The 26100-nt window shown below is 39.5% G+C and overlaps 2 protein-coding genes across 3 annotated transcripts; one reads left to right on the top strand and one right to left on the bottom strand.

Moving 5' to 3' along the window:
- Nucleotides 1–1509: 1509 nt before the first annotated feature.
- Nucleotides 1510–8052, bottom strand: srsf3b (serine and arginine rich splicing factor 3b). 2 transcript variants are annotated; one of them, XM_085274024.1, is made up of 6 exons: nucleotides 7917–8052; nucleotides 7191–7401; nucleotides 6603–6743; nucleotides 4578–4616; nucleotides 4010–4096; nucleotides 1510–2246 (listed from the first exon to the last, which is right to left on the bottom strand). In XM_085274024.1, exons 2-6 carry the CDS (start codon nucleotides 7391–7393, stop codon nucleotides 2219–2221), a joined length of 498 nt encoding a protein of 165 aa, XP_085130150.1. In that variant the 5' UTR covers nucleotides 7394–7401; nucleotides 7917–8052; the 3' UTR covers nucleotides 1510–2218. The 2 variants fall into 2 exon arrangements, with proteins under 2 accessions (XP_085130150.1, XP_085130151.1); XM_085274025.1 differs by lacking the exon at nucleotides 7917–8052 and adding an exon at nucleotides 7558–7810.
- A 1289-nt stretch (nucleotides 8053–9341) lies between these two features.
- On the top strand, nucleotides 9342–25155 carry LOC146574409 (S-adenosylhomocysteine hydrolase-like protein 1). The gene is made up of 17 exons (XM_085274023.1): nucleotides 9342–9861; nucleotides 12873–12984; nucleotides 13268–13411; nucleotides 15405–15505; nucleotides 15843–15945; nucleotides 16783–16877; nucleotides 17238–17344; nucleotides 17430–17546; nucleotides 19833–19896; nucleotides 20036–20124; nucleotides 20378–20448; nucleotides 20833–20927; nucleotides 21082–21180; nucleotides 21454–21522; nucleotides 21853–21931; nucleotides 22096–22216; nucleotides 22374–25155. Exons 1-17 carry the CDS (start codon nucleotides 9682–9684, stop codon nucleotides 22378–22380), a joined length of 1653 nt encoding a protein of 550 aa, XP_085130149.1. The 5' UTR covers nucleotides 9342–9681; the 3' UTR covers nucleotides 22381–25155.
- The last annotated feature ends 945 nt before the right edge of the window (nucleotides 25156–26100 follow it).

The following is a 26100-nucleotide window of genomic DNA, read 5'->3' as shown; positions in this document are numbered from 1 at the left end:
ACGGGGAGTGTGTGTAAAGGGTGTCCAGTTTCAAGTTTCTGGGTGTGCACATAGACACAGACCTCCAATGGAGCTCTAACACCTCTGCGGTCTTAAAGAAGGCCCAACAGCGTCTCCACTTTCTGAGAATCCTCAGAAAAATGGACCTGAAGAAGGAGCTGCTGACCGTCTTCTACCGCTGCTCCATTGAAAGTGTGCTGACATATTGCATCGGTGTGTGGTTCTCCAGCTGCACCACAGCACACAGAAAGGCACTCCAGAGGGTCATCAATATGGCCCAAAAAAATCCTTGGACATCCTCTTCCCTCCCTGAAGGACCTGTACAGCACTCGCTGTCTCAAGACTGCACACACCCAGGACACCGGGTGTTTAAGCTGCTGCCGTCTGGCAGGAGGTTCAGGCTGCTGAGGACAAATAGACTCAAGGACAGCTTTTACAACAGAGCAATACCCTGATCAATGCAAACAGCTGACCTGACTGGCTACCTACCTGGACTTTTTTTTGGGGGGGGGGGGGGTAACAACGGTAAAAACAGTAACAATAATAATATTTATATTTATAACAAGGTGCAGTAATAATTAATGTGCAATACAAATACACTTATTCTTTTTTTTTAATAAGTTAATATACTGTGTTGTTTGTGTTGCGCTGTGATGTGTCATATTGTGTCGTGTTATATGTAGTGCCGACGTAGGACAGTTTTCCAATTTCATTGTACTACTGTACTATGTATGACTGTGCAATGACAATAAAGAGTTATCTTATCTTATATATCTTCTCTTTCACCCGATTATAATTAACTTCATATAACAATGCAAGGTCTTTGTCAGCAGGATCCCCAAGTACTCCATTGAGATTGATGTCATCCGAATCTATATCTTGCTACCAATTGTCTTGAGGGGTTAAAAAAGAACGTCAAGCTTTGAGTTTTTTGAATGTTTAGTCTGTAACAGGACAGTCTGCCATATTCTTCCAGTATTTCCATAAGCAGAGGGATTCCCTCTTCCGGGTTTCCTAGCGCTATGTCTGCATACAAGCAAATTTTATTTTCCACGTTCCCCGTTGTAACCCCCTCCAATCGAGTCTCTTCCCTGAGGCATTGAGCACTCTCGCTGAATCCTATCAAAAATGACCCCTGACACTCATCTCCACCTGCTCCACCCTTCCTGGACTCTGTTGCTCTGAATATTTGACCCAAGGTGTTTAAACTCATTTTACCTTCATTGCACTGCTTATAATGAAGAGAGTTGCTTGAGATTTATATTAAATGCAAAAAAGTAATACTTGCGAATGAAAATAAAGCTATGAAAGCTATTTAAAAAGAGTGAAGCCTCATTTACAAAGCAGCTAGGGTTAAATAAAGGCACATCTTTAATTCAGCTGAAACAATGCTCTGGGCTTCTTCACACATCAAGAGCGCCCTCTGGTGGGGGTTAAATGCTCAGAGTACATTGGTACTTTATTAATCTTAGGAAAGGTGTGAGGAAAAAAATACAAAAAAACCCCAACTTTTTTTTAAAACCAACCAGTATTTTTAATTGAGACAATTTCACATAGTATCAAACAAAAGAAAAAAAAATGAAAAACTTCACAGACAAAAATCTGACCTCTGCTCCTTGTAGTTATTTTGATTCACTGGACAGATTTGCATTTGAAAAGGCTGCCTTTTTTTTTTTTTTTAAATAAACAAAAACAGCCAACCACTAACAGATGGAAAACTTCATTATGAAGAGTGTAGCTAGAAAAAAAATAGTTGGCTTACAAACAAACAAAAAGGGATTTATCCCATCTTTTTCTTTTTTTTTAAAAAATGCTGACATTTACACAGTGAAAAATGACGGACTACTCACACGATGTCTAACTACACAGAACATTCTTCAAGAAAACAAAAGCTCAGAGATTAACTGGTGAACTGGAATGCTGGGTGGCACTACTGTTTCAGGACCAGCAAGACAGACATGGCACAGGTGAGCTATTATACCTGTACACGCCCAGTCACTGTATTTGAAAGTCACCACAACAGGAAAAAGGGAGGGACACTAAAATGCTTGATTGTTGTTGTTTTCTTTAAAAAAAAAAAAAAGGAAAAAAAAAAAGGAAAAAAAAAGAAAAAAGAAGAAGACAAAAGTGACCTCACGGTCATGATGAGTCCATCATATGAAACGGGAAAGCCCGTAAAACCGTTCATCTTCAGCTCCCTTTACACCTGGCAGACCTCTTATCTTCTGCCATTAGACCTGGAGCGGCTGTGAGGGAGAACAAGACAAAAAATAAACACATTTCAGCTCATTTTTGCATTAAAGCGCCCTTCACCAATCACAAACAATCAAATTGGGTTTTAAATGCACCTGAAATGTGTTTGTGGGAGTTTGCGCTGCGTATAACATCACACCCACAGGATGCCAGATTCATTAATCGTGTGACCAACAGCAGCAGACTGATGTCACACATACTCACACACTCAGCTGAGTGGTTATTGATCGGTTTACTCTGAGGCGGATACTCTGGGTTAGAGCTGGGCGATTGAACGATAACGATATGTATTGCGAAATAACCTTTTCTCGATAGAAAAATTAAACTATTGCGATAGACCTCACCGCTCTTGTCCTCTTAAAAACAAAAAACAAAAAACAAAAAAACAGCCAATCCAAATTAAGTAGTGCAGAGCCGAACCAATCACAGCCGGAGCGTCACTTCACGTGACCTGTTACGTACAGCACAAGTGCCAAGCCGCACATGTGTATTTGTTTTGGGAAGCAGCCAGCCGCTTTGCCGCCCGGGGAACGGAGGAAATGAGCGTGCCGACTAGAAGGTTACCGAAGAGAAAACAGATGATGGTTCCAATGCTGGAGAGATTGTCGAACGGAAGAGCCATAGAAGTTCCGTAGTGTGAAGGTATTTCGGCTATTTCAAGTCTCACAAAAAGAGTAGCGCGCACTATAAATTGTGCCGAAAGCAAGTCTGGAAATGCAATAAACCGGTGCATGCTCAATCTCTGACTGGAAGCTCTAATTCGTCATTCGGCTTTTGTCAGACTAAAGTAACTGTTAAAACTGTTTGAAAAGCTCAGCTATACAACAAGGAGAGATTGAGAATTTCCTTTTAGTTCTCAGTTTATTTGATATTGACAAAAGTTAGTCAGTTTTGTCTGTTCTTCTGTAAAACAAACTAAGATTTATTTTTAGAATTAATATTTTGTTTCTAAGTGGAATTGACAATTTAGTCTGTTTTGTTTGTTCTATTTTGAAACTTAAACGCTTTAGCGGCTGCCTTTTGTGTAGTTTGCAATATTTGCCTTTATTTATCTGAAAAAGTCTCATGTTTCTTTAGTACATCTACCCTGTTGAACTTATTATGGGAAATAAATATTTAAATCAAAACAAGCTGCTGATTATTTCACATTTTACTTGTGAGCAACGGCACATTTAAATCTTACAAATATAGTCATTTGGCTTATATCGTGATAGATATCGTTATCGCCTGAAATGAAAAAAACATATCGCGATATGAAAAAATCTCATATCGCCCAGCTCTACTCTGGGTCATACATCTCTTTACTTTCAGCAGAGAAACAGGTGCTGCCACCAAACACCCTATGATAACCCTCTTTTTTTAAATTTCAAAGCCTACTTCAACTAACTGGATAAAACAGATATCAACAAACCTGCAACACCCCCAAGTTTTGGGCAACCATTTAGTCACCAAGAATAGCAATAAGTCGTGGTTTTTTTTTTTAAGAAGGTGGCTGTCCTGTTTTTTTACTGGTGGGATGGAGACATTTGCTTGCTCTGGATTAAGAGACAGCCTTGACAGGAGTATCCGGTGTTGGATGGCTTTTCAGTCGAGCTGACTTTATCTCAGTTTGTCAGCTATGAACCAACACTGTCACTGTAAATTAATATCCCAATATTTTATTTAAATAAATAATGTTTGTCTATTTGATGAGTCGCTAACAACCCTACTTTAATGGACTGAAATAATCTTCACACAGTTCAAGGTGTACAAGTACCTTCTTGATCGAGAGAAGGATCTCGAAGGTTTGTGGTTCCTGTCCCGGGAGAGGGACCTCTCTCTCCTCCTGTCTCTGGAGAAAGACCTGAAGAAGAAAAACATCCCATTATAAAAATTTTATAACTTTTTTATAACTTTTTTTTTTTAAAACAAAAACAGTTTAACCAAAAGTTAGATATATTTAAAAAGATGGTGGTTTGCTTTCAAATTACATTTAATTTAGTGTAAAGATGCACGTAAACAAGGTCTGAAATCTGTAAACATGAATATATTAAGTGTGCATATGTACACACTCAGTTTTCACTTAGTGTAAGCCGACTCCACTTTGCCTTCCACATCATATCAATTAGCGCAGAGCTTACACTGCATCATCACAGAAACAGCAACAAAGGTTCAAACAGGCTGTAAAGTTAAACAAGCACCTCTGCAAAAAACATTTCAGCTTCCACGCAGGTCAGGTTTAGCGCAACACTTCTGCATCACATTTGTATGCTACAAATAAAACACATGCATACACAATGCTGAAATTATAGAGTTAATCTCATGCAGCGTGAAAGATGACTTGCCTGCTACGGCTGCGGCTGAAGCTCCTCCTGCGTGGGGATCTGCGCAGGGAAAATACAAACGTGTTAAGGACGAAGACAGATAGATTGATCACTGTGTAGAGCTCCACATTATTTACTCCTTTTCTTACACGGGGCTCCCTCAGCACAGCCCTTTGGCTATTTCAAGAACTCAAAATGGAAGTAAACGACTTGCATGTTTTTCCAAGGAAAACAAAGACTTCAACCAGAAAACAGAAGTCACTGGCAGTGGACCCAGCACATAAAGATGGCAGGTGCAGAGGAAACCACCTCTCACCTTTCCCACAGTAACACATGCACCTTTCAATAAAGTCCAATTATATTTCAGTCTAACTTTGAAATGCAGATTAGGATTCGTCCCGTGATTCATAAGCAGTAGATTCAGAGCTCCGAGGCATGAAACCCCAGCAGGATTTTCATCTTAAGGTAGTTTGATATCGTACTGTGGATCGGCTCTGATGTGGGGAATCAAAAACCCAGCACACCATTTGGGCCACCATCTGTATGAATTCAGTCCACTGCACTTTAAGGGAAAAATGTACAGAAATGGAAATTGGTACCAAAATTTATTTTTCACAGGGAATAAGCCTCGTGAAACAGCCAGGCTAAGATCTCAAACCGGGAACACACACACACACACAAAGATCTGATATTCATAGGGGGTGTTTAAGGAAAGTTTTGATGTGACTTCATAATTCTGCTCAGAGCCCCAAGACATACCAGATGATTATCTATCATCGAAATCTCTGGAAACATGACGTTCCAGATATTTGATGTTGGTCCATCCCCCTTTGAAACAAGGACTACAGAAATGGTGGACGACAAAATGACAAACTTATGATTAAAATAATAATAATTAAAAAAAAAAAAAGAACAACCCTTTTAAACCAGCTGTCTCTTCACTTTTAAAACTGTAATCAGCAGTGTACTGAATGAAGCAGGAAAACTTACTAGTATTTTTGGTTTTCAACAAGCTAGAAATGACGAAAGGGAGGCAGACTGTCGGCCGGGTGGGTAGAATTGGCTGAATAGGACTGGCCAGATGCTGCAAGGTGATTAGGTGGCAGGCAGATGGGGGCTGGCTGTGGCTTTTTTCCTGCTTTAATTGGTTAGCCGAAGGCTGCTGCTGGTAGGTTGTAGACATTTGGGAACGTAATACGCTGATTGGTCGGGAATGTGAGGTGGCCGCTGCCGTTTGGGTTAAGGTTGAAGGAGGAGGAGGTTGAGAACGGCATGCTGAGGAACCAATGGGCTGGTGCAACCTGACGACTGGCCATGCCTGGGTCATGTGACAGCACCAGCCAAGCTGATTGCGGCCCGATGATCAGCAGTCACATGATGCTGAAAGAGGACTAGTTGATTGACTCAGAGGGTGGTGAGAAGAGGCATGGTGGTGGCTCTGCAACGGGTTCATTCTTATTAATATAGATGAAAAATAAAAAGCATCCTCAAACAAAAAGAAAAAAAATTGCATCACATTTGGCACTTTTATTCCCCCCAAAATGTATACTTATACTTAGCCTATACTTTTACTGACTGCCTAAATCTGTTTCCCCACACCCATTTTTGCCTTTTTAAAACAGTTAAAATGAGACTGCACAAAAATGTGCGTTTCAGAGGAAGCATTTGTGCCTTAAGTATAACCTAGGTCTTGCAGACCACACTTTAGATGCCTCAGAAACAGAAAGGCAGCCCTCTCTATATTCTGAAATAATGCCCCTTTTCCACTACATGATGGTGAATGACTATCTGTGTGGCTCCTTCCATAAAATGACCATTAATGTCAATGAAGATGAATCTGCAAGTCTTAGGCATTGCAACACCCACAAATATATAATCACCAGAAAAGGTCACAAACACTAGAAATACCTACACTGGAAACCCAAATGCAATTAAAGGGAACTGTACTGTGGGCAAGAAAGTTGAACCGGTAAGTGACCAAGCAAGAATAAAGTGCAGAATAGATTGGTTATCGTGTCTACTGGCCAACAACAACATGTAGGTCACCTGCGTCTGGGTGGTGGGCTACGCCGCCTGTAGTCGTCTCGGTCTCTAGGACGCCTGCTCCATGAAGGGGGAGCGCCTCGAGTGCGGCTACGCTTCTCGCCAGTAGATAACTCCACACGCACCCGACAGCCACACAAAGTCCTGCAAAAGAAAAAAAAACAAAAAACAAAAACAAACAAACACATGAATAGAAAGTATTTTTCCTCGTTTTTCCAATAAAATGACTTACTTAGCACACTTCAGTGGGCTGAATATATCATTTGAATGTCTAAATGTAGTCTAAACGTCTGCTAATGTAACAGATGTGATGACCAATAACATGTTATCATTGTTAAAAGTGTGACTGCATGAGAGGAACTCTCCTTTCTGCAGAATGGGAGCAATGTCAGGAACTTGGAGGAAAGAGTAGTGCCGATCCAATAGCAATACCTTCATTTAAGTAGACTACTCATGTGGATGCAGCGTTTTCAGTAGGAGAAACGTTTCATCATCTTCCACTGAAAACGCCATGTGCAGATAAACAGAATCCACTTTCCTGACCTGGATGATTGAGCATGCATAAACTGATTTGCATAGGTTGCCACCTACCTTCCATCAAGCTCCCGCACGGCATCAGTTGCATCTCTGGGATCTTCGAACTCTACAAAGGCGAAGCCTGGGGGGTTCCTGGCCACCCAAACACTCCGGAGAGGACCATAGTAGCCAAATGCTCTTTCTAACTCTGTCTTGTTTCCATTGTTGCCGAGATTTCCAACGTAGACCTTGCAGTCAAGGGGACAGTCACGATGCATGACTGTATCTGAAAAGTGAGCAGAATAATATTAATGTTTTAGCTCTAAGACAAAGACTGGTAAATGGCCTGTATTTGTATAGCGCTTTACTTAGTCCCTATGGACCCCAAAGCGCTTTACACTACAGACTGGTCACACTCTCTCTCACTTAGCCATTTACTCACAAACGAATTGAGAGCTTGGCCTACTTCCTGCGCTGGATTTGCAGGTTATGCTAACGGAAACTTAAAAAACAAACAAACAAAAACAGACAGCCAGACGAAGCGAATCCCAAATGCCTTAGTTAACTCGTTTGCTTTATATCTCCAACTATATTGTTGCATATTCGACGCTGCATTGTGTTTCGAGGCTAATAGCTTATTTACAGGGAGCTAAAATGGCTGCCGCCTACCGAGGCCTACTCAGCGGTAGCAGCACTCTGCTAGCAGCCGCAGAAATTTATACTATACATTCACATATGTGAAGTAAACTCACAACAGGTCGTTTTGCAAACATATAACAACGCAATACATTGAAACGCTACCGTTTTAGGTGTAAATATCAGCTCAGATTATCGATTGTGATCCGGCTAAATTGTGCCTTTTCGTCTTCGGTGGAAAATGGCGTGACGTCAGTGGATTAACAGGATGCCACTTTCGAGAGGGCGGGTTTAATGTCGCCTCCTTCCTTTGCCCCCCCTCCCGAACAACAGTTGTCCAAGTTTTGGCTGCCTTTTCACTCTATCCAGTCCTTGTACATGACCTTCAGAGGAATGTTTTGTTTACAGTGTGAATACATTTACCAGAGCTCAAGGAAAAATTATGATACTAACGAGTTACATAGCATAGTTAAATTGATGTAAAGTATTTCTTCAAATGATATTAAGAGAAATAGAGATATTTGAACTAATAAAGGTATAAATAAATTGTACTCTGTACAATAAAGCATTTTAGGACTCTTCTCTCGGTTGCTCCCTTAGGGGTCTCCGCCACAGTGGTCATCTGGTCATCTGTCTCCATTTCACCCTATCCCTGGCCTCCAGCCCTCATCATGCCCTACTTCACTACATCCATGAATCTTATCTGTGGTCTTTCTCTTTTTCTACTGCGTTGCACCTTCATCTTCAACATCCCTTGTAAAATATATTCACTAACCCACCTATCCCACGTCCAATCCATCTCAGCCTTGCTTCTCTAACTTTGTGTCCAAACCTCTTCCACCAGCTCCCTACCCTCACTAGTGATTACAATGTTGTCTACAAACATTATAGTCCACATAGACTCCTGTCTGACCTCATCTGTTAGCTTGTCCATCACCCCTCCAAACAAGAAAGGACTACATTGCCGATCCTCTGATGTAATCACCCACCCACCTTAAACCCATCCTTCACTCCTACCATATTATTACTGAGATACTAATGTACAAATGTAATGCATACTGGAAAACATTTTTTTCTGTTTTTGAAAAGAGTAAGTTGTGGCTAATAAGATAACTTCATTCGCAGTATCACAGAAAAGAAGTGGAAAAATAATAAATAAAACGTGTTATGGTTGTATTTTCTTGGCAAGATTTTTCTAAGTTTTTTCTGCCAGTGGTTTTCCAAAATAATAGCTTGATCCACGTATAACTGATACACGTCCAATTTCCTGAGTACAAAGGCTGCTTTACTCCCTGCCAAAACAAATGAGTACACACTGTGTTTATTTACAGTGTGGAATTGGGACATACTTCCTGCTTAGACTACGACTAAAATGTGGGGGAAACTGTAACTGTAAAGTTAAAGTTACATACGTCCGCCAAATCTCACAAAACCGAAAGTACTATACTATAACGGGATCTAATATGTCAAATTTGGCCAAAAGGGCAATATATATATACATTAAAATATAAATTAAAGGACGTGTTCATCGTTCGTTACGTGCTATCCCAGTTACCCTGAACGTAGCTTAACACGCGAGCCGCCCACTCAGTCTGTTAGTAACCGCCCACAAAGTTGGTCAGCCAGGTGACAGGAGAGCCAGCCGGGAAACAGCACGGACCACGTCCCGCCTGCGTTAGGAAGTCGACTACGTAACGATTCACAACCAAATCAAAGTCGACTAGCCAAAACCACCTGCTTAAATCCTGCGTTTATTGCCTGCTTTCACGTGCTCGCAATCTGACAGCCTCTTATCCGCCAGCAGTTGCGACGTAACCAGCTAGCAGTTCGAGGACACCCATAACATAACGCTAGCCTCTGACGTTAGAGAAGACTCAACGGTTGGTTGTTGTATTTCTGTCCGGGTAAAGATAGATAAGCCAGCAGCGAGATGTCCGAACCGGTCGGAGAGGCGAAGCTGGAGGTGAAGCAAGCGAGCAAAGAGGTGAAGGAGAGCGAGAACGTAGCGGAAAAATATTCAGCCATGACCGTGAGCAAAAACAGCGAAATAACCATGGGAGAGCTGTCGACTGTCTTCAGCGCTGTGCCCACTCACAAACCGGTTAAAAAGGTAAGTCTGTACCAGGTGTAAGCATAACGGCACCGAGGAGGACCCTTGGATAATAAAACAAACCTCCAAGGCTCTTTTTAGCGCGATAACAGCACTTTATAGGTGCTGTATCTTCTTTGTCAGACTTAACCTTCTTTTTGCAACGTGAATACATTTTACTAGAGCTCAAAGACTTCTGATTTTAAGAAAATATATTTGGTACTAATGAGTTATATGTCACAGGGGGTTAGGTATCTGTGCACCAATAACAGTCCACACACATTGCTATTGCGTGTGACAAGAGAATTAAAAAGTTGTTTAAACCCACATTAAGTAATTAAAGAGTCACACGTCAAGTCCAAAGAAACTTAAGCATTTTCTGCATGTGTATAATGGCTCACACCTCTATTAATAACTATAAAACTTTATAATTGTGCATTTTTATTCACATATTACAAATCCCAAATTTACTACAGTTTCAGCACACTTTCAGCAGCGGCTTCTGACCTGAAATTGCGAAACAAAAGAACCACTTTTTCCTTGTAAAACTTGCAAAAAGTTATTTGACACACTCCAGGAACAAGGAAGAGCTGCGCCTTTCACTTTTGAGGCTGAATGGACAGTGTTTGCACACTCCATATAAGTTACACTGAAGTGGACAAATCACAATGCACAATGCAACAGTTTTTGCATTTGGAAAGCATATAGCTCGACATGGGGCTCGGAGTCTGTCAAATGCAAGAGTCAGCATGCTCAGCCAAGAACATATTAGGCAGACGTTCCTGTTATACTTGACTGTTTCACATCCTCATACTGTTTTAGGGAGGATCTTTACACTGAAGCATCACTAGCTTGCAAACAGGAGCCAAACATTTGACCCTAAGTTTTTGTATTGTTGAATTCAAAATAGTTGTGCTCAGCTGATATCAAGAAGAATTGGGAAATGTGAACATAAAGGACACTTATCAGCATGTCCTCTATGACAGCACAGTTGAGATTACTGACCTTTTATTTTAAATGTAATGCTTATGTATTCTTACATATTTAGTGTAAGACATTTAAGTTTCAAGCTTACTAATTATTTACAGTTGGAATTGGAGGGATAATGGTTAAGTCTGGGCTTCCTGGAGTTCTGATATCAGAAAGACTGTAATCTCTTTGACAGGCATTTAAAATAAAGCAACAAGTGTGATTAAATCACAGATGGCAAAGAAGAGTATTGTAACACACTTGGGGGGGAAAAGCACACACAAAAAGAAGTTTTAAGTTTTCCTTAAAATATTGCCAAATGGTATGTGCTCAGATTCATTTTTTTTAAATATCTAGCCCTTACTTCACCTTTAACTTTAGGTTCCATGTGGGGAATATACAGACGGATGTGTCTTCCTCCCACTACATAAAACATGACTACAAAAAAAAAGGTTTCATTTCCTCTGAAATACATTTTGTTTATCAAATGGCCGGAAATAATAGGAACATGCACAGAGTCCTGATTAAATATAGTAATACAGACTCAATACGTACTCAATCATTCTGGTAACCCCCCCCAACAGCTCACATAAAACAGTATGTTTCATTCAGTTGGGCCTTGGGACCCTGAAACCTACACCACCCTACTGAACTATGTGGTGTTTTTCACCTAAATCACAAGAAGACTGCTCCTCATTGTCTTCTGTTACCATGGTGTTTAGCAGGTATGTGGATGGGGCACCTCAAGTCAAGATAATTAATTGGAATGATGAGAATATTTCATTTACAGTTGTTCTATTCATGTTTTATTTATATAGCGCCAAATCACAAAACATTTGCCTCAAGGTGCGTTTATATCGTAAGGTTAAGACTCAACAATCAGACGACCCCTTGAGAGCTAGCACTTGGCAACTGTGGGAAGAAAAACAAATGGCAAACTGTGGAAGTAAAGCACAGATTAATTGTTATGCATGTATATAATTTATTGTCTAGGGTGATCTTTAAATCTGATACTTGGATACTTGGGTCTGATACTCCAACACATTCCAGAAACTGCTGAGGTGGGGCAATCTCCCTGTCCTCTGTTTGCATTGGAGCACCTTGAGAGTGGAAAATCCCTGTCAACATACGTTTTCTTGTTGCTGCAAAAAAAATAAAAAATAAATAAAGCCAAAAATACCCCAAACTGTCCAGGCATGAAGTTAGTTACCGGTACACACAACAAAGATACCAGTCCGGTTTCTTCATCTCGCAGAATTGTGTACCGTTTGCTTTAAAGGGACAAGGTTAAACCCTTATCGTGCAGAGAAATATTTTATTGGAGGCCAAACCCCCCCCCCCCCCCCCAAGATGAGAGCCTGCAGCACACACAGGGAGTAGGACTGTTTCATAGTTCTGAAAAGTAATCAGTAGGTACAATTCAGGCTTGCACTCATTTCACGTCAGTTGCTTAAATACCACAACAATGTGAGCAAAATGTCACGTTTGGCTTAACACACTGCGCTGGAACCAGAGCTGGAGAGCTTTGTTTATGTTTTAAAAGGTCATATAAGGTGATTAATTTTTTTATTTTTTCCTGCCATGTGTACGCCCCTGCAGGGGATCAAATAACACGACAGGGAATTTTTCGACGTCAGAAAAGCCGAGAGTCGATAGTCGTTACACAAGCACGAGTCAGATGGGGTCATCGAAATCAAAATATGGCTTGAGCAGCTTAATTTTGGAACATCAGTCTTGATGATGCAGTGTCTGCTGGGCTATAGCCAGACATCCATTTTTGGTAATAAACTGAAATGAGCTCACAAATTTGAGGGGGATTTTTATATTGCCAGTAATTTTCTTGGATTCTGCTCCATTCAAATCTATTAAAGTCATTATACTATACAAGAAAGACAAAAACAGCTCTACTCTGGCTCCTGAAGGACTGTAAGAAATTAACATTTAGCTGAGCCACAAGAAAATTATCACAAGACATTAAACTGCTTGTCTGTGTGTGTGTGTGGCTTACATTGTCTGCCCTCTTTTTTTTTTTTTTTTTCTTTTTTTTTCTTTCCTTTTTTTAGCAAATCCAGTTTGTGGAGGACAAGCAGGAGTTCAGCAGGTTCCCCACCAAGGCAGGCCGTCGCTCCCTGTCCCGCTCCATCTCCCAGTCCTCCACAGACAGCTACAGCTCTGGTAAGAAGGAGCCAGAATCACGTATGTGTCATTTGTGATGTAGATGCAAAAGATTTTACACTGTGTTGTATTTACTAAGCTGTACAGTGTGGAAAGGGAGATAATGAGAGGAGTCTGTTAGGCCATTTGATGACATCAATATTCGTACATTTCTTTGTTATAGGTTTTGTGGTAATGCTTCTTTTTGTCATCCTCATCTCATTTTGACCTTCAGCAAAAATGTTTGCTTAACTTCCTGAATCTTGAGTTTGGTTGGTGTTAATAATAAAACCCTGTTTTACAGCTGCATCATATACGGATAGCTCTGATGATGAGACCTCGCCACGGGACAAAACTCAGGTCAACAGCAAGGGCAGCAGTGACTTCTGTGTCAAGAACATCAAGCAGGCTGAATTTGGCAGGCGGGAGATTGAGATCGCAGAGCAAGGTCAGCACGAGGAGCGTGAAGTGATCTCAGCATTTCATTTAAGCAACAGCTACTAAATTTACAAGTGTTGTGGAGGAAAACAAAACAGGAATCAAAGGTTAATGTTTAAGTAGCAATGAATAACACTGTCGCCTAAAAATAAATCCCCTTACACAACTGAAGTGTGACATTTCAAGGGTATAATATTTCACCCTGAACATAAGGTTATTTGAAGTTATTTAGTAATGTGAGTAACTTTCTCAGTCTGTCGCTGCTGTAAGTGATATTAATTTGTTTGTAAAAAGGAAAGTAGTTGTCATGATATCACATCTCAAAAGATGTTAAGATCTCTAGCACATAGGGCTGTTCGATATAACAATATATATCGGATGACAATATAAAAACATCTATAGTTTCATTTTACCCCATCATTTGTTTCGTGGTGTCGCAAAATAAACTGTTTACGGCAATATATTTTCATCGTTTTGATGGTCACTGTAGTGGCTATATTCAATTCTTAAAGTTCTCTCTTTCTCTTATATTTTATATAACCACACTACTGACGGACAAGCGCCTGTTTTTATGCGTTGTCGTTATCAACAGCAACAGTAACAGCATCGCGTGTCCGCTTGTTTATGTTCCACATAAAGCTTTCACAATAAAGCTCAAGATCCTGTTGAGACTTTCCAAAATAAACTGAATCACGTGAAAGAGCAGATTATTTACGGATGACAATTAAAAAATGAGCCGCCAGGTGCTAAAAAAATAAACCTTAGACTCAAACGTTAGAACAGGCAACCCGCAGTGCGCTGTGTAATAAATACAAAGAAAATGGCGGCCGTTACAACTTATGTCTAAAAATGTATAGTTTCATGCATCGGTTAAAACACTCGACTCTGGGTAAAGGACGCGCAGCTGGAAACACTTCACGCAAGTCGAGCTGCCCGAGATTCACAGAATTTACAGATAATTTGAAATTTTTGTGATTTATATCGTTATCGGACGATAGAATTCTTATATCGGGATATGAGATTTTGGTCATATCGCACAGCCCTACTAGCACATTGTCCATTCTTTCTTGCTTTGGATCAAAGAACTTGTGGTCAAAGGAGCTTGCAAAGAAAAGCGTCTGGACTTCTATAGAAGTCCAGACGCTTTTCTTTGCAAGCTCCTTTGACTACGATGACCTGGATGACTGAGAACCTTCACAGACACAAAGAACTTGTGCTTTAATAAGATGAGCCACATGGTTTTAATCATGTCTGGATATGATACAGAATAAAATCTTGTTAGTCTTATCATACAAGATTTAAGTATCTGTGCAGATAAGTGTTTGATGCTGAGAAGCAGGCCTTATTAATGTGCCAGTTACGAATGTAACAACAATATTTTATAATCGTAATTTAAAACAAAAAAATTCATGATACATTTATAGTTCACACTTAAGATCTTTACTAAATTTATCAATCAGTATTCATCTGTTTATAATTTTCAGACAATAAAACATTAACATGATTCCTGCCTGTAGTATTTCCTATAACATGAAAAAAAAGAGAAGGAAAATCTGGACATGATTCATAAACAGACTCTGCATTATTCAGCAACACTAACATTTGGAACCTAAAGCAGCATTTTAAAGGTCTGTTTGCTGGCAAAACGTCACTGAAGCAGATTGTTCGGTGCTGCTGCTATTGCTGCTGCTGTTATTTAAGCCCTGGTCACACAGGCCTAGAGGCTTGCTTTATTTAAGAAATACAAAACACAAACAACAATAACACTACATATTTCCATCCAAGACAGAAAAGTAAAACCTGTATATTTCAAATAGTCCCTTTATCCATCTTTCAAAAAATAGCCAGTAGCTCTGTATAAAAATAACTGCCTTTAACGGTTAACGGTTTAGTTTTATTCTGTAACGCTTGCTAAAAGAAAAGGATGTATTTTTTTTTCTACTGCATCGTCTGCGTTGCAGTGTTTCCCACTGACTATTTTCATTATGTAATCTTGTTTTCAGATATGTCGGCACTGATCTCACTCAGGAAGAGAGCACAGAGTGAGAAACCGTTGGCAGGTGCCAAGATTGTGGGCTGCACTCACATCACTGCCCAGACTGCAGTAAGATTTATCTCTGACATCGAGCTTCAACGCCTGAGCAAAGACTGCACTGTGATTGTGTCTGTTCGTCATATAGGACTTTAAATCACTATTTAACTGCTTCTTACTTCACACAAGCTCGTGCTTCCTCTTATTATTATTATTTTTAATTAAATGAGTAAAAAGAAAATCTATTGTATTTCAATTAAAATGTATGTAGCTGGCTGTGTTCATGGGCTGTCAACAGCCAGATGATCCCAAAGAGTTAAAGATGATGTATGTAGACGTGGGTCATGGTAAATTCATGTGTTATATAACAATAAAATACACTTATTGTGACTGTACTGTATGTTTTCAGGTGCTGATTGAGACTCTGGTTGCTCTCGGAGCTCAGTGCCGCTGGACCGCATGCAACATATACTCCACACAGAATGAAGTGGCTGCTGCCCTGTCAGAGACAGGTAAGCAGCAGAGATGGTGAAGAAGCTCATAGACCACGTTGAGTCTTCTAGGCGAGCTTGATTGCAAACAACATTGTGATAACAGCAGAACACAGCATCAGATAAGGCTTCTTTTTAATCTTTAATGAGCAAAGGTTTGTTCTGTTGTGCGAGCGTCTCGTGGCTTTTAAAACCAAGGTTACGGTTTGTAAATGTTAAACTCATGACAGTTCATCCCTGCAGACTTAATGGGAACACATAACTCTGTCCATGTAGTGAATTAGCAGCACTCTTTATGCCCTTTATCTGCGGTTGCTATGTGATGGTCAAAGTGTGCATTAAATCTTCAGAGTAGACTCGTCATGATCGGGAAGGCTGGGGGAGTCTCAGTGATCCTGCATTTTTATTTTATTTTTTTACAGGGTGTCTAGTGCTCAGTTAATTATTTCTGTACGTACTGTACTGAGCTGTTCATTAAACTGAAGGGCACATAGAGAGTACAAATGTCTGCCACTATTAAACTGGTCTCAAACTTGCTTTTACACCCAGTAATCATATTGGTATCATCTGTTTGGAGTATGACACATTTCATTTGAACAAATACTATGTCATGAAAAATCTTTGGTTTCCACTGGGATGAGTGAGATATTACATCTATAATACCAGTTATCAAGCGAAGAGGTGAATTTGACTGTATTCACTGTCTTTATTTAAGACTTTATGTATGCTTTCATGCAGTTTATCCAGTTTCTGCTCTGTGAAATGAACGAGACAACGTAATTGCTCATCAACATTGAAGTGGTTTCTTGATATGACGTACTGCTACTGAGATATTATCGCCCATCTGCTATGTTTCAGGTGTGGCTGTGTTTGCCTGGAAGGGGGAGTCTGAAGATGACTTCTGGTGGTGTATTGACCGCTGTATCAACACTGAGGGCTGGCAACCTAATATGGTTGGTGGAAAACATTTTTGCCAGGTGTAATATGTGAATGATGTGCACAAACAGCAATGTTGAAAAGCCCCAAATAACACCAGAAGAAGAACCCGTTCATTAATAACAGTCTGTAAATATTTAATTACTGAAGAGAAGATGAGAAACGCCACGCTCTGTTTATAAGATGTAGCAGATGTAGCCATTCTTGTATTTTGCTTGTTTACATTATTGTATTTTGCACAACTCTGTTGCTTGTGAAGCTCGCACACAAGAATTTCACTCACATGTACTGTACCAATGTACCTGCACATGTGATGTGACAATAAAAGTGATTTGATTTGATAAGAAGATGACGAATCTTTTCCTCCTGCTTATTAGATCCTGGATGATGGGGGAGACTTGACACACTGGATGTATAAGAAATACCCCAACGTATTCAAGAAGATCAGGGGCATTGTGGAGGAGAGTGTCACTGGGGTTCACAGGTAATTTATTTTTGTATATGTGGATATTTGCTTTCTTGACACATTTAGTTGCAAGCCAACATGTTTCCATCATGTTTCTGTCTAGGTTGTATCAGCTGTCTAAAGCTGGAAAACTGTGCGTGCCTGCGATGAATGTAAATGACTCTGTGACAAAGCAGAAGTTTGATAACCTGTACTGCTGCAGAGAGTCCATCTTGGATGGGTGAGTAAGCTCGGGTTTTAAATGTTTTGCTCATGTATAAACAATATTACAGTTTGTTTGTTGGATAACTTAAATAACATGGTTTAAGGGGGGAGGGGAAGGGGGAATCCAGTAATTTTAGTAACTTTTCTAGAAGTGATAAAGGAGAACAGCTTATCAACTTATTTAAAACCTTTAGATATATGTGCTTTTCTTTATACAAATCCATCTCTATGTACACTTGTACTTTATATTTGAATCAATGTAATATAAAGATCAGAGGGAGCTAAGCAAGGTAATTTTGTGTTGTGTTATCATTTGTCTACAAGTGGGAAAATCTGGCAGAACAGGCCCTTTATGGTCTGCTTTTCATCTCAGCATCATGTTAGTGGGGGCAAACACAATGTGCTTAAATCTCTGGATGATGGTCGATTTGGACTGTGGGTAATTCTTTTGGCTTTTGGGTCAGCTTTTCACAGGAGTGAAGAGAGTGAGGAATAAAATGGAGAAAATCTTTTTGTTCAGCTGCATCACTTGTGTTGCAAAAGGGTCTCGTGACCACGTTGTAAAGAAAAATAAGCATATATCACAGCATTATGAATAATGCTGTGATATATGCTTATTTTTCTGATTGTTATTAATTCATTAATAACAATCATAATTGATGTTACTGGAGGACGGACAGCCTCATATGCTGCTATCACAAAGAATGTTGCCGTTAAAGATCTAAACTTGATTTTTAAAGAGATGTTACCCTTGTAAAAACTTGTCTAGTGTGAACATTGCAGACTCTGCAGTCTCTGAAACAGCCTGACAGCACAGTTACATTTATAACCCTACTGTTATTTGGCAGCATAAAAGGTCTAGTGTTCTTTAACAGTGTGTGCACATTTCTGCATGGGAACAGTGCTTGCTGTGCTTTTCTTTGCTTACTGCCGAAAATTTATTGCTGTTCCTCTGGATTAATTATCAGCAGGTACAATGTTGTCTAGTAGCAGGTGTTCCATTATGAAATACTAATGATATTTCCTCGGTTAGTGACCAGGGCTAACTGAGAAAATTGGCTTCCACATTACTGTGTTAATTTAATTTGAAGTGGGCTTGTATTGGAAGCAGGTCTTATTTTCTAATACCCTCTATTTGACAGGTGTAATTTGTCATATTTTTGGTGCCTTGCCTAATCAGCTTGTTTCCTTTATTAAAGTTATTGCACTATAATGAATATTGTGGAGAACAGCGAGCCACTTCTGATAAGGATTGGTGAAGTGGCTGGAGTTTCTCTGCAGACAACATGAGGGGCTCACTTTTCATGCCTGCATCTCTGCCGAGGGATTGTTCTTAACCCAGAAACCCACTGCACTCCTGCTGTCACAGCTTATTTAGTCTAATATGAATGACTAACTGAATTATATAAATATAATGGGACCAACATGGTAACTTGCTATAAATGACTGTGTGTAGGATGTTTTTATTGCATGCATTTAACATGATACATGTTATTACATGAATGTTGGCATTATCAAACCTTTTTAAGGAAACTGATAACTGATGATATTCTGCACAGAAACCATAAATACATAATTAAAATAGCTCCGTAGGACACATCTGTAAATCTTTTTAAGTCTTAATACTACTTTTGGTCTAACTCGTCGAACAGTCCATTTCCTACTGCTTATTGGAGTCGTGGGGGCAGCAATATAAGCACAGATAATCCCAGAACTCCTCACCTACGAGGCACCCAGGAAGGATCCTGATCAGATTCCTGGACTACCTTAAATTGCTGCTTTCAATGTTGGTTAATAGTGGCTCTATTCCACGTCACATCCTGTCCCATCCTGTCTCTAAGGCTGAACCCAATTATCCTACGAAAGAGGCTCAGTTCTGACGCTAGTATCAATCTCATTGAACACTACCCAGAGCTTGTGACCATGTGTTCAGGGTAGGAATGAGGATCGACCTGCTTTCACACTCATTTCTGTCTTTAGCACAGCAGACCGGGACATTGTCAGCATCATCGAACACATAGAGTCAATCAGTCAGTCAAACTCCCAGATTCATGAGAGACTTAAACTGCTCCATTTGGGGCAACAAAAATTCCCCGGACAACATGGCTCTTAGGATCACTAGAGCGCACAGACTCCAGTGTGACAATGTGGAAATTTGGGATATATTACAGGGACTTCTGATACAAGCAGTGCCAAATAACATTTTACTGTGTGCCATAATTTTGCAAACACCATTACAGATTGGCAGTTTTGTTTTCCAATTCTACAAAATGTGCTAATTTTGTGTCTTAAACGTCTGTAGTTTGAAGAGAACCACAGATGTCATGTTCGGAGGCAAACAGGTGGTCGTATGTGGTTACGGCGAGGTGAGTTGTTTCCTTTCCGTTTATCATTCTGCAGTAATCATAATCGCATTGTTGTGAAAATGTGTGAGACATTTTAAACATGCCCTTTAAACTCTTTTCTGTAGTTTGCCATTCATGAATTATTATTTTGTCTTTTCAGGTTGGAAAAGGTTGTTGTGCTGCTCTGAAAGCATTGGGAGCCATTGTCTATGTGACAGAGATTGATCCCATCTGTGCCCTGCAGGCCTGGTGAGGAAAACATGATGAATGTATCGAGCGATATGAACAGGAAAAAGCTGCAGAGATAAAACCGAGCTGTCCAGAAAACTGTTCGTGTTAATTATCTGACAAAGATATGAAAAACTAATGATCAGCTTTAACTCAAATGCACTACACACCTAATCAACAATTGATTTGCTTGTCAGTAAAAAGATTTTCCAGCCTGTCACTGTCCAGGCCTGAGCTGAATTCAGAATCTCTTCCTTCTTTTGTGTATAAATAGCATGGACGGATTCCGAGTGGTCAAGCTTAATGAAGTCATTCGCCAAGTAGATGTCATCATCACATGCACTGGTAACTACATTTAATACACTGACATTTTTATAGCTTTTTAGGGGGCAGGGATAGCTCAGTAGGTAGAGTGGTGGCCCCATGATCGGAAGGTCGGGGATTCGATTCCCCTGAACAGCTACCCTGAGGTACCCCTGAGCAAGGTACCATCCCTACACACTGTTCCCCGGGTGCCCAATGGCTGCCCACTGCTTCACTGAGTGAATGGGTTAAATGCAGAGAGGAATTTCCCCACGGGGATCAATAAAGTACACTTTCTTTCTTTCTTTCTTTAATATAACATAAGAAGTTTTAAGTTCATGGAGTTTTCCACTGCTTCTTAGGGCTCCAGAGCGTTTATTTCTCCTGTAATAGATGAGGATGGTATATGTTTGTGCCTTTCTGTAGGAAATAAGAATGTGGTGACCAGGGACCAGCTGGACAGAATGAAAAATGGATCCATTGTCTGCAACATGGGACATTCCAACACTGAGATTGATGTGGTAAAATAGTGCTTTAAAGTATGATGGTAGAATTTAAAATTTAATACCACGATTATAACCAGCAGGAACAAACATATAAGTAAAGATCAAATAAATATTCTGTCATTTTAAATGATCACAAAACGAGGTTTACTTGTGTTCTCGTCTCAACTAGGCAAGTCTACGGACCCCCGAGCTGACCTGGGAGAGAGTCCGCTCTCAGGTGGATCATGTCATCTGGCCCGATGGCAAGAGAATTATCCTCCTGGCTGAGGTGACTGCCTGTGTCTGTGTGCCTTCGCTTATGCATTTGTGTCAGTTATAGCTACACAACATTAAACTGCGTTACAGCTATGCACGTGTGATCTCAGGTTGATAGCACCCTTGTTAATAAACAGTGTTGATCCAGTCCGATCCATTCTCCTCTTTAATGTGCTGTCATATCAAATCACTTTCAGCTTATGCTAGACTGTAACAATTGTGCTGTAGACCTTTGATTAAATTACTTTTTAAAGCCTGCGATAACGTGTTGTTTTTTGTCCAATAGGGACGTCTCCTGAACCTCAGCTGTTCCACTGTCCCTACCTTTGTGTTGTCCATCACAGCCACCACTCAGGTAACATGTAAATGGATGTTGACAGCAGCTGAAGCTAGGCCATATTTGCTGTTGATGTCTGGTGCAGATAGCAGAGTACATAGGAATCGGTGTGGTTTTTTTGTTGTTGTTTTTTCCATTTTCTGTAATTAGATGGCCGTCCTCGGAAATAAGCTCATTTGCTGACCCTGATATGTTATAATACACAGGACACTCAACATCTTCACGTTGTTTCTGTTCATAGATGCGCTCTGTCATTATAATCAGCAGTTCATAATTTAATCCTGCGCTATTCATTAAATTCATAATGTGCAATAAAATTTCAGCAGTGTTATTGATGTTTGTTTTCAGGCTCTGGCACTCATCGAGCTGTACAACGCTCCAGAGGGACGTTACAAGCAAGACGTTTACTTGCTTCCCAAAAAGATGGGTAAGGATTTAAATACTTAACCACTGCCTGTATTATTTACATGTTGAAAGCCTACAGGCATTATTTATGGACGCCTGCAAGAATGGAGTGCATGAACTGACAGATTCACATCTTCTGTGTGTGCGCCCATTTCTTTCTTATTAAAGGATGTCTTTGTTTTTCAGATGAATATGTTGCGAGTCTGCATCTGGCCACGTTTGATGCCCACCTGACAGAGCTTAGTGACGAGCAGGCAAAATACCTGGGTCTGAATAAGAACGGCCCTTTTAAACCCAATTACTACAGGTACACTTTTACACATTTTAAAATTTTAAAATGGGGAAATATTTTGAAACTTATATTAACTTATTGTTATTGCACTAGGTTGTTTGCCAACACATAAACAATTTTTAAGAATTGTGTTGCATTCACATTATCTTTTTTTTGTTGTTGTTATTCACAGGTATTAGTCTGTCTCACCTGAGAACAACAGCATGTGGATGGTTCCTGATTAGTACCCGACCTCCAGGCAAAAAAAAAGAAGATTTGTGTATTGTATTTTTTACCCTTCATGGGACACATAGCTCTTTTACTCGTATTTTAGTGACTGTAGAAAGTTTTGCTGCTTTACCAATGGCACCCAAGCTGGCTATGAAAAGTGAAGCGTATGCACTCAGCTCATGTGAGATAACACATGCAAAAAAAAGAAAATATGATTTTTTTTATTTATTTTTTTTTATTGCATGTGTTTCCATTCTGGAAGCTGTTGAGTATATCAGCATATTGTGCCAAATGACTGTGAGAGGAGGGTTGTGGTTGTTCAAAAATATTAGTTGTTAAACATGTTAAACCCACACGGAGCACTATTTTTGTATAATCATTCCCTCCATGTACTGCAAAGCAGTCACTTAAAATGCCAAACCCAGGAATCTCAGGAGCTTACTGTGCTTTTTATGCACTTTTAGCTCCTTGTTTTGGAATTCTCATCAATATTGTGCTTAAAACTGTTTGCAGTCTTTTCCTTAAAAACAGACAAGCCAACAATTGCAAAAAAAAAAAAGTGACGTGATTTAAACTCCTGGTTGTTGTTGTTGTTGTTGTTTTTTTTTAATTTCTTCTCTCAGGAGTAGGTGGACCAAATCTGAGTTGAAAGGCCAGTCGATATGAGACTTAATGTTACTTTTAAACTAGCCAATGATTTGGCATTAATCGGATGTCAAATCAGTTTTTCCTGTGTATCTGCTGAGTAGGCAATCGTTTGCTTACAGATGAGCCATAATAACCTGATGAGCTGACTGTAAATCAAAGTTTTGTTCCTCTGAGTATTTTTACTGTCCAGTGGTCAGAAATTGCTCTGTGCTGCTTTAAACGTTTCTTCCTGCTTTGATATTAAAGCACTTAATCACCTTATACGTTCCATACACAAGATGCACTCCTGTTGTAGTATCCTCACAATTAGTGCTAACCTTGACTGGGTATAACAGAAACATAAGCGCTTGTTGAGCATAGCAAATGTAAGAGCTTGCCATTTTTTATTTTTTTTTTTCTTGAAAAAGAATTTGTCCATTTATGAGGTTTTGGTGTCTGGTGAGAGTTATATCTGTACCTCAGGGCATTCAAATATCTCTAATTATTTGTAAATATATGTCAATGCATCTGCACTATCTAATCTTAGTATTCATGTGTAATCTGTTGGTTTGAATTGAATATTTACAGCACCTCTGTAAATTAGAGGGATATAATCGTGTCTGTGATCCGTGTCATTTGTCAGGTTTAGCTGTTGAGAGTAAATTGAAATTGGCGGCTATGTAAAGCTAGCTGAGCATTGTTACATACAACACATTTAAACTGTACATACAGCAGCGTCTGATGAGCTGCTCTCATAATGCTGTGTCTTGTTAGATTTGTCTCAGGACTCTGTTAAAGAATGCTAACAACGGAGAAGTAACTGTCATTTCCTAAATGCTCTGGGACTAGACACGGATGAGCTTTGTTGTATTAGCTTTACCTCCCGTTATCTTGTGGTATTGTAGTTATTCTAATCCAACACAGTATGTGTGTTTCCAGAAGATTATGATCATTTTAAAGGCTTACGCACTGTGAGGCGTAAACGCTTGTGAGGCTTGTTAAATGCAAAGTCACATTTTACTCTGTTATATTCACATGTGATATTTTTTTTAAACAGTGGGCACTTTGGATGACTGAGTTGAGCAACTCATTTTATGTCTAAACTAGGTATTACACAGATAGTTGTATCTTGTTGAACTTCAACACATTTCATTGTGCTGTATCGCTTTACAGTTGACAGCACCGCTGTTCCTCTCAAGTGTTTGACACCTTGTTACCATTTTAAAATAACACGCCACATGACTGAGGATCCTGTTTCATCACCGCACTAAGCTTAAACCTGAATTTATAGAAACTGCGTAATTCATTTGTGCAGTAATTTTCAATTTGAAATGAACAGGTTGCCCCCCCCCCCCCCCAGTTACGCCTGTTGTTTATTGAATAGTAGCCTACAGTGTGCTACTGCTAAGTGCTTTTCATCTTTGCACTAACAGCTTTAAGGGCATTACAACCATGGTTACTGATCAGTTGACAATGCCTTGTAACTCAGTAATTTATATTCACATGGACCATCTGTGCGTTTTTCTTTTTATCCATGTTATTACCCGTCGCAGTTATTACCCTGCAATATACAGTTATAGCTATGCAGCAAAGAATCCTCAGCCTTTCTTCTGTAAAAATCAGTGTTTCACAAATTCCATAAAAGGTATGCTAATAATTACTGTAAACAGTTTGAATAAGCAGCATTTTACATTCTGATATTTACCTTTTACATTTATTGTGATGGTTTTTTTTTATTTTTTACCTTCTCTATGTTAGTTCTTGTAATAATGGCACATTTACTTTCATAATGGCACTCGGAAAATGCTTCGCTTTATAACTAATAGTGACAGTCACTTTAACCTAGTTGTTCCTCTGTTATAGAGACAAATGAATGTTATACTACTGGCACAAACAGCTTGACTTTTGTTAAATTGAAGTTAATCAGTATACCACTGTGATTTGGAAGCTGTACATTGTTACATTTGAATACAAGGTTGTCTACATTATATAGTACCTATAATGTTTGCTTATTTTTCAACTTTGTTTCTAGTTTGTTTTCATAATGTCAACTGAATACAGCTTGTTAAATTTCTCTTCACTTTCTCCTTTAATAAACTCCAGTTTAAATTTGAAAATGGCTCAGAAACATCATTTTCCTGCAGACAGACAATAAGCTTTACACAATTTGATTCCATTTAATTTATATAGCACCAAATCAAAACAACAGTTGTCTCAAGGTGCTTTATATTGTAAGGTAATGACCCTACAAAGAAAATAGAAAACACCAAAAATCCTATGGCCGCCTAGGAGCAAGCACTTTGGTGACAGTGGGAAGGAAAACTCCCTTTTAATAGGAAGAAACCTCCAGTAGAACCAGGCTTAGGGAGGGGTGACCATCTGCTGCAACTGTTTGGGGCCAACAACAAGGGGAGGAAGACGGGACAAAAACATGCTGTGGAGAGCCAGAAATTAATACTAACTAATAATTAAATGCAGAGAAGCATATAAACACATAGTGAGTGTTTATTCACTTACTAAGGCCACAGGCAAAAATATGTGGGTAACTGTGACAGCGAGTCAAATGGAACAATAATTTTTTTGTGTTCATTTCACTCAGCATAATCTTTTTTGGGCATATGTATAACTGGGGTGACTATGCCAGGTGGGAGAGCAGGTCATTTCTAATTGCAAGGTTGGTCCAGCCTGCATACCAAACATCCCTGAGCAAGATAATAAGCCCAAGTTACTTCTGATGCATCCATTAAAGTATAAACGTGTGTGCATGTTGGACAGGAAGCACTTACCTAGAAAGAGCATAGGGAAAAAAGTGCTTGTATGAATGGGTGAACTAGTTATGTAAAGTGCTGAATAAACGCAGAATAAGAACTAGTCCATTTACCATTGAAAAATAATGTAATTATGATGGTTAGAGTTGTGATTAGAAATTTACATCTACTCATGGGCATGAATGACGCAGCAATTTGGGGCTTTTAATGATATCCTGTGAACAAGCCTATGATTGTAGAGAATACATCTTTAATGGCTTTACAAAAACTGGTAGCACAAGCTTGGGATTTTCT

This window comes from Mchenga conophoros, linkage group LG5 (genome assembly GCF_057382185.1).
Source record: "Mchenga conophoros isolate Kocher_MC1m ecotype Shallow Benthic linkage group LG5, M_conophoros_male_GT1.1, whole genome shotgun sequence".
Taxonomy (NCBI): domain Eukaryota; kingdom Metazoa; phylum Chordata; class Actinopteri; order Cichliformes; family Cichlidae; genus Mchenga; species Mchenga conophoros.
Note: the sequence above shows the minus strand (reverse complement) of the source record. Positions and strands in the feature narration are given on the sequence as shown.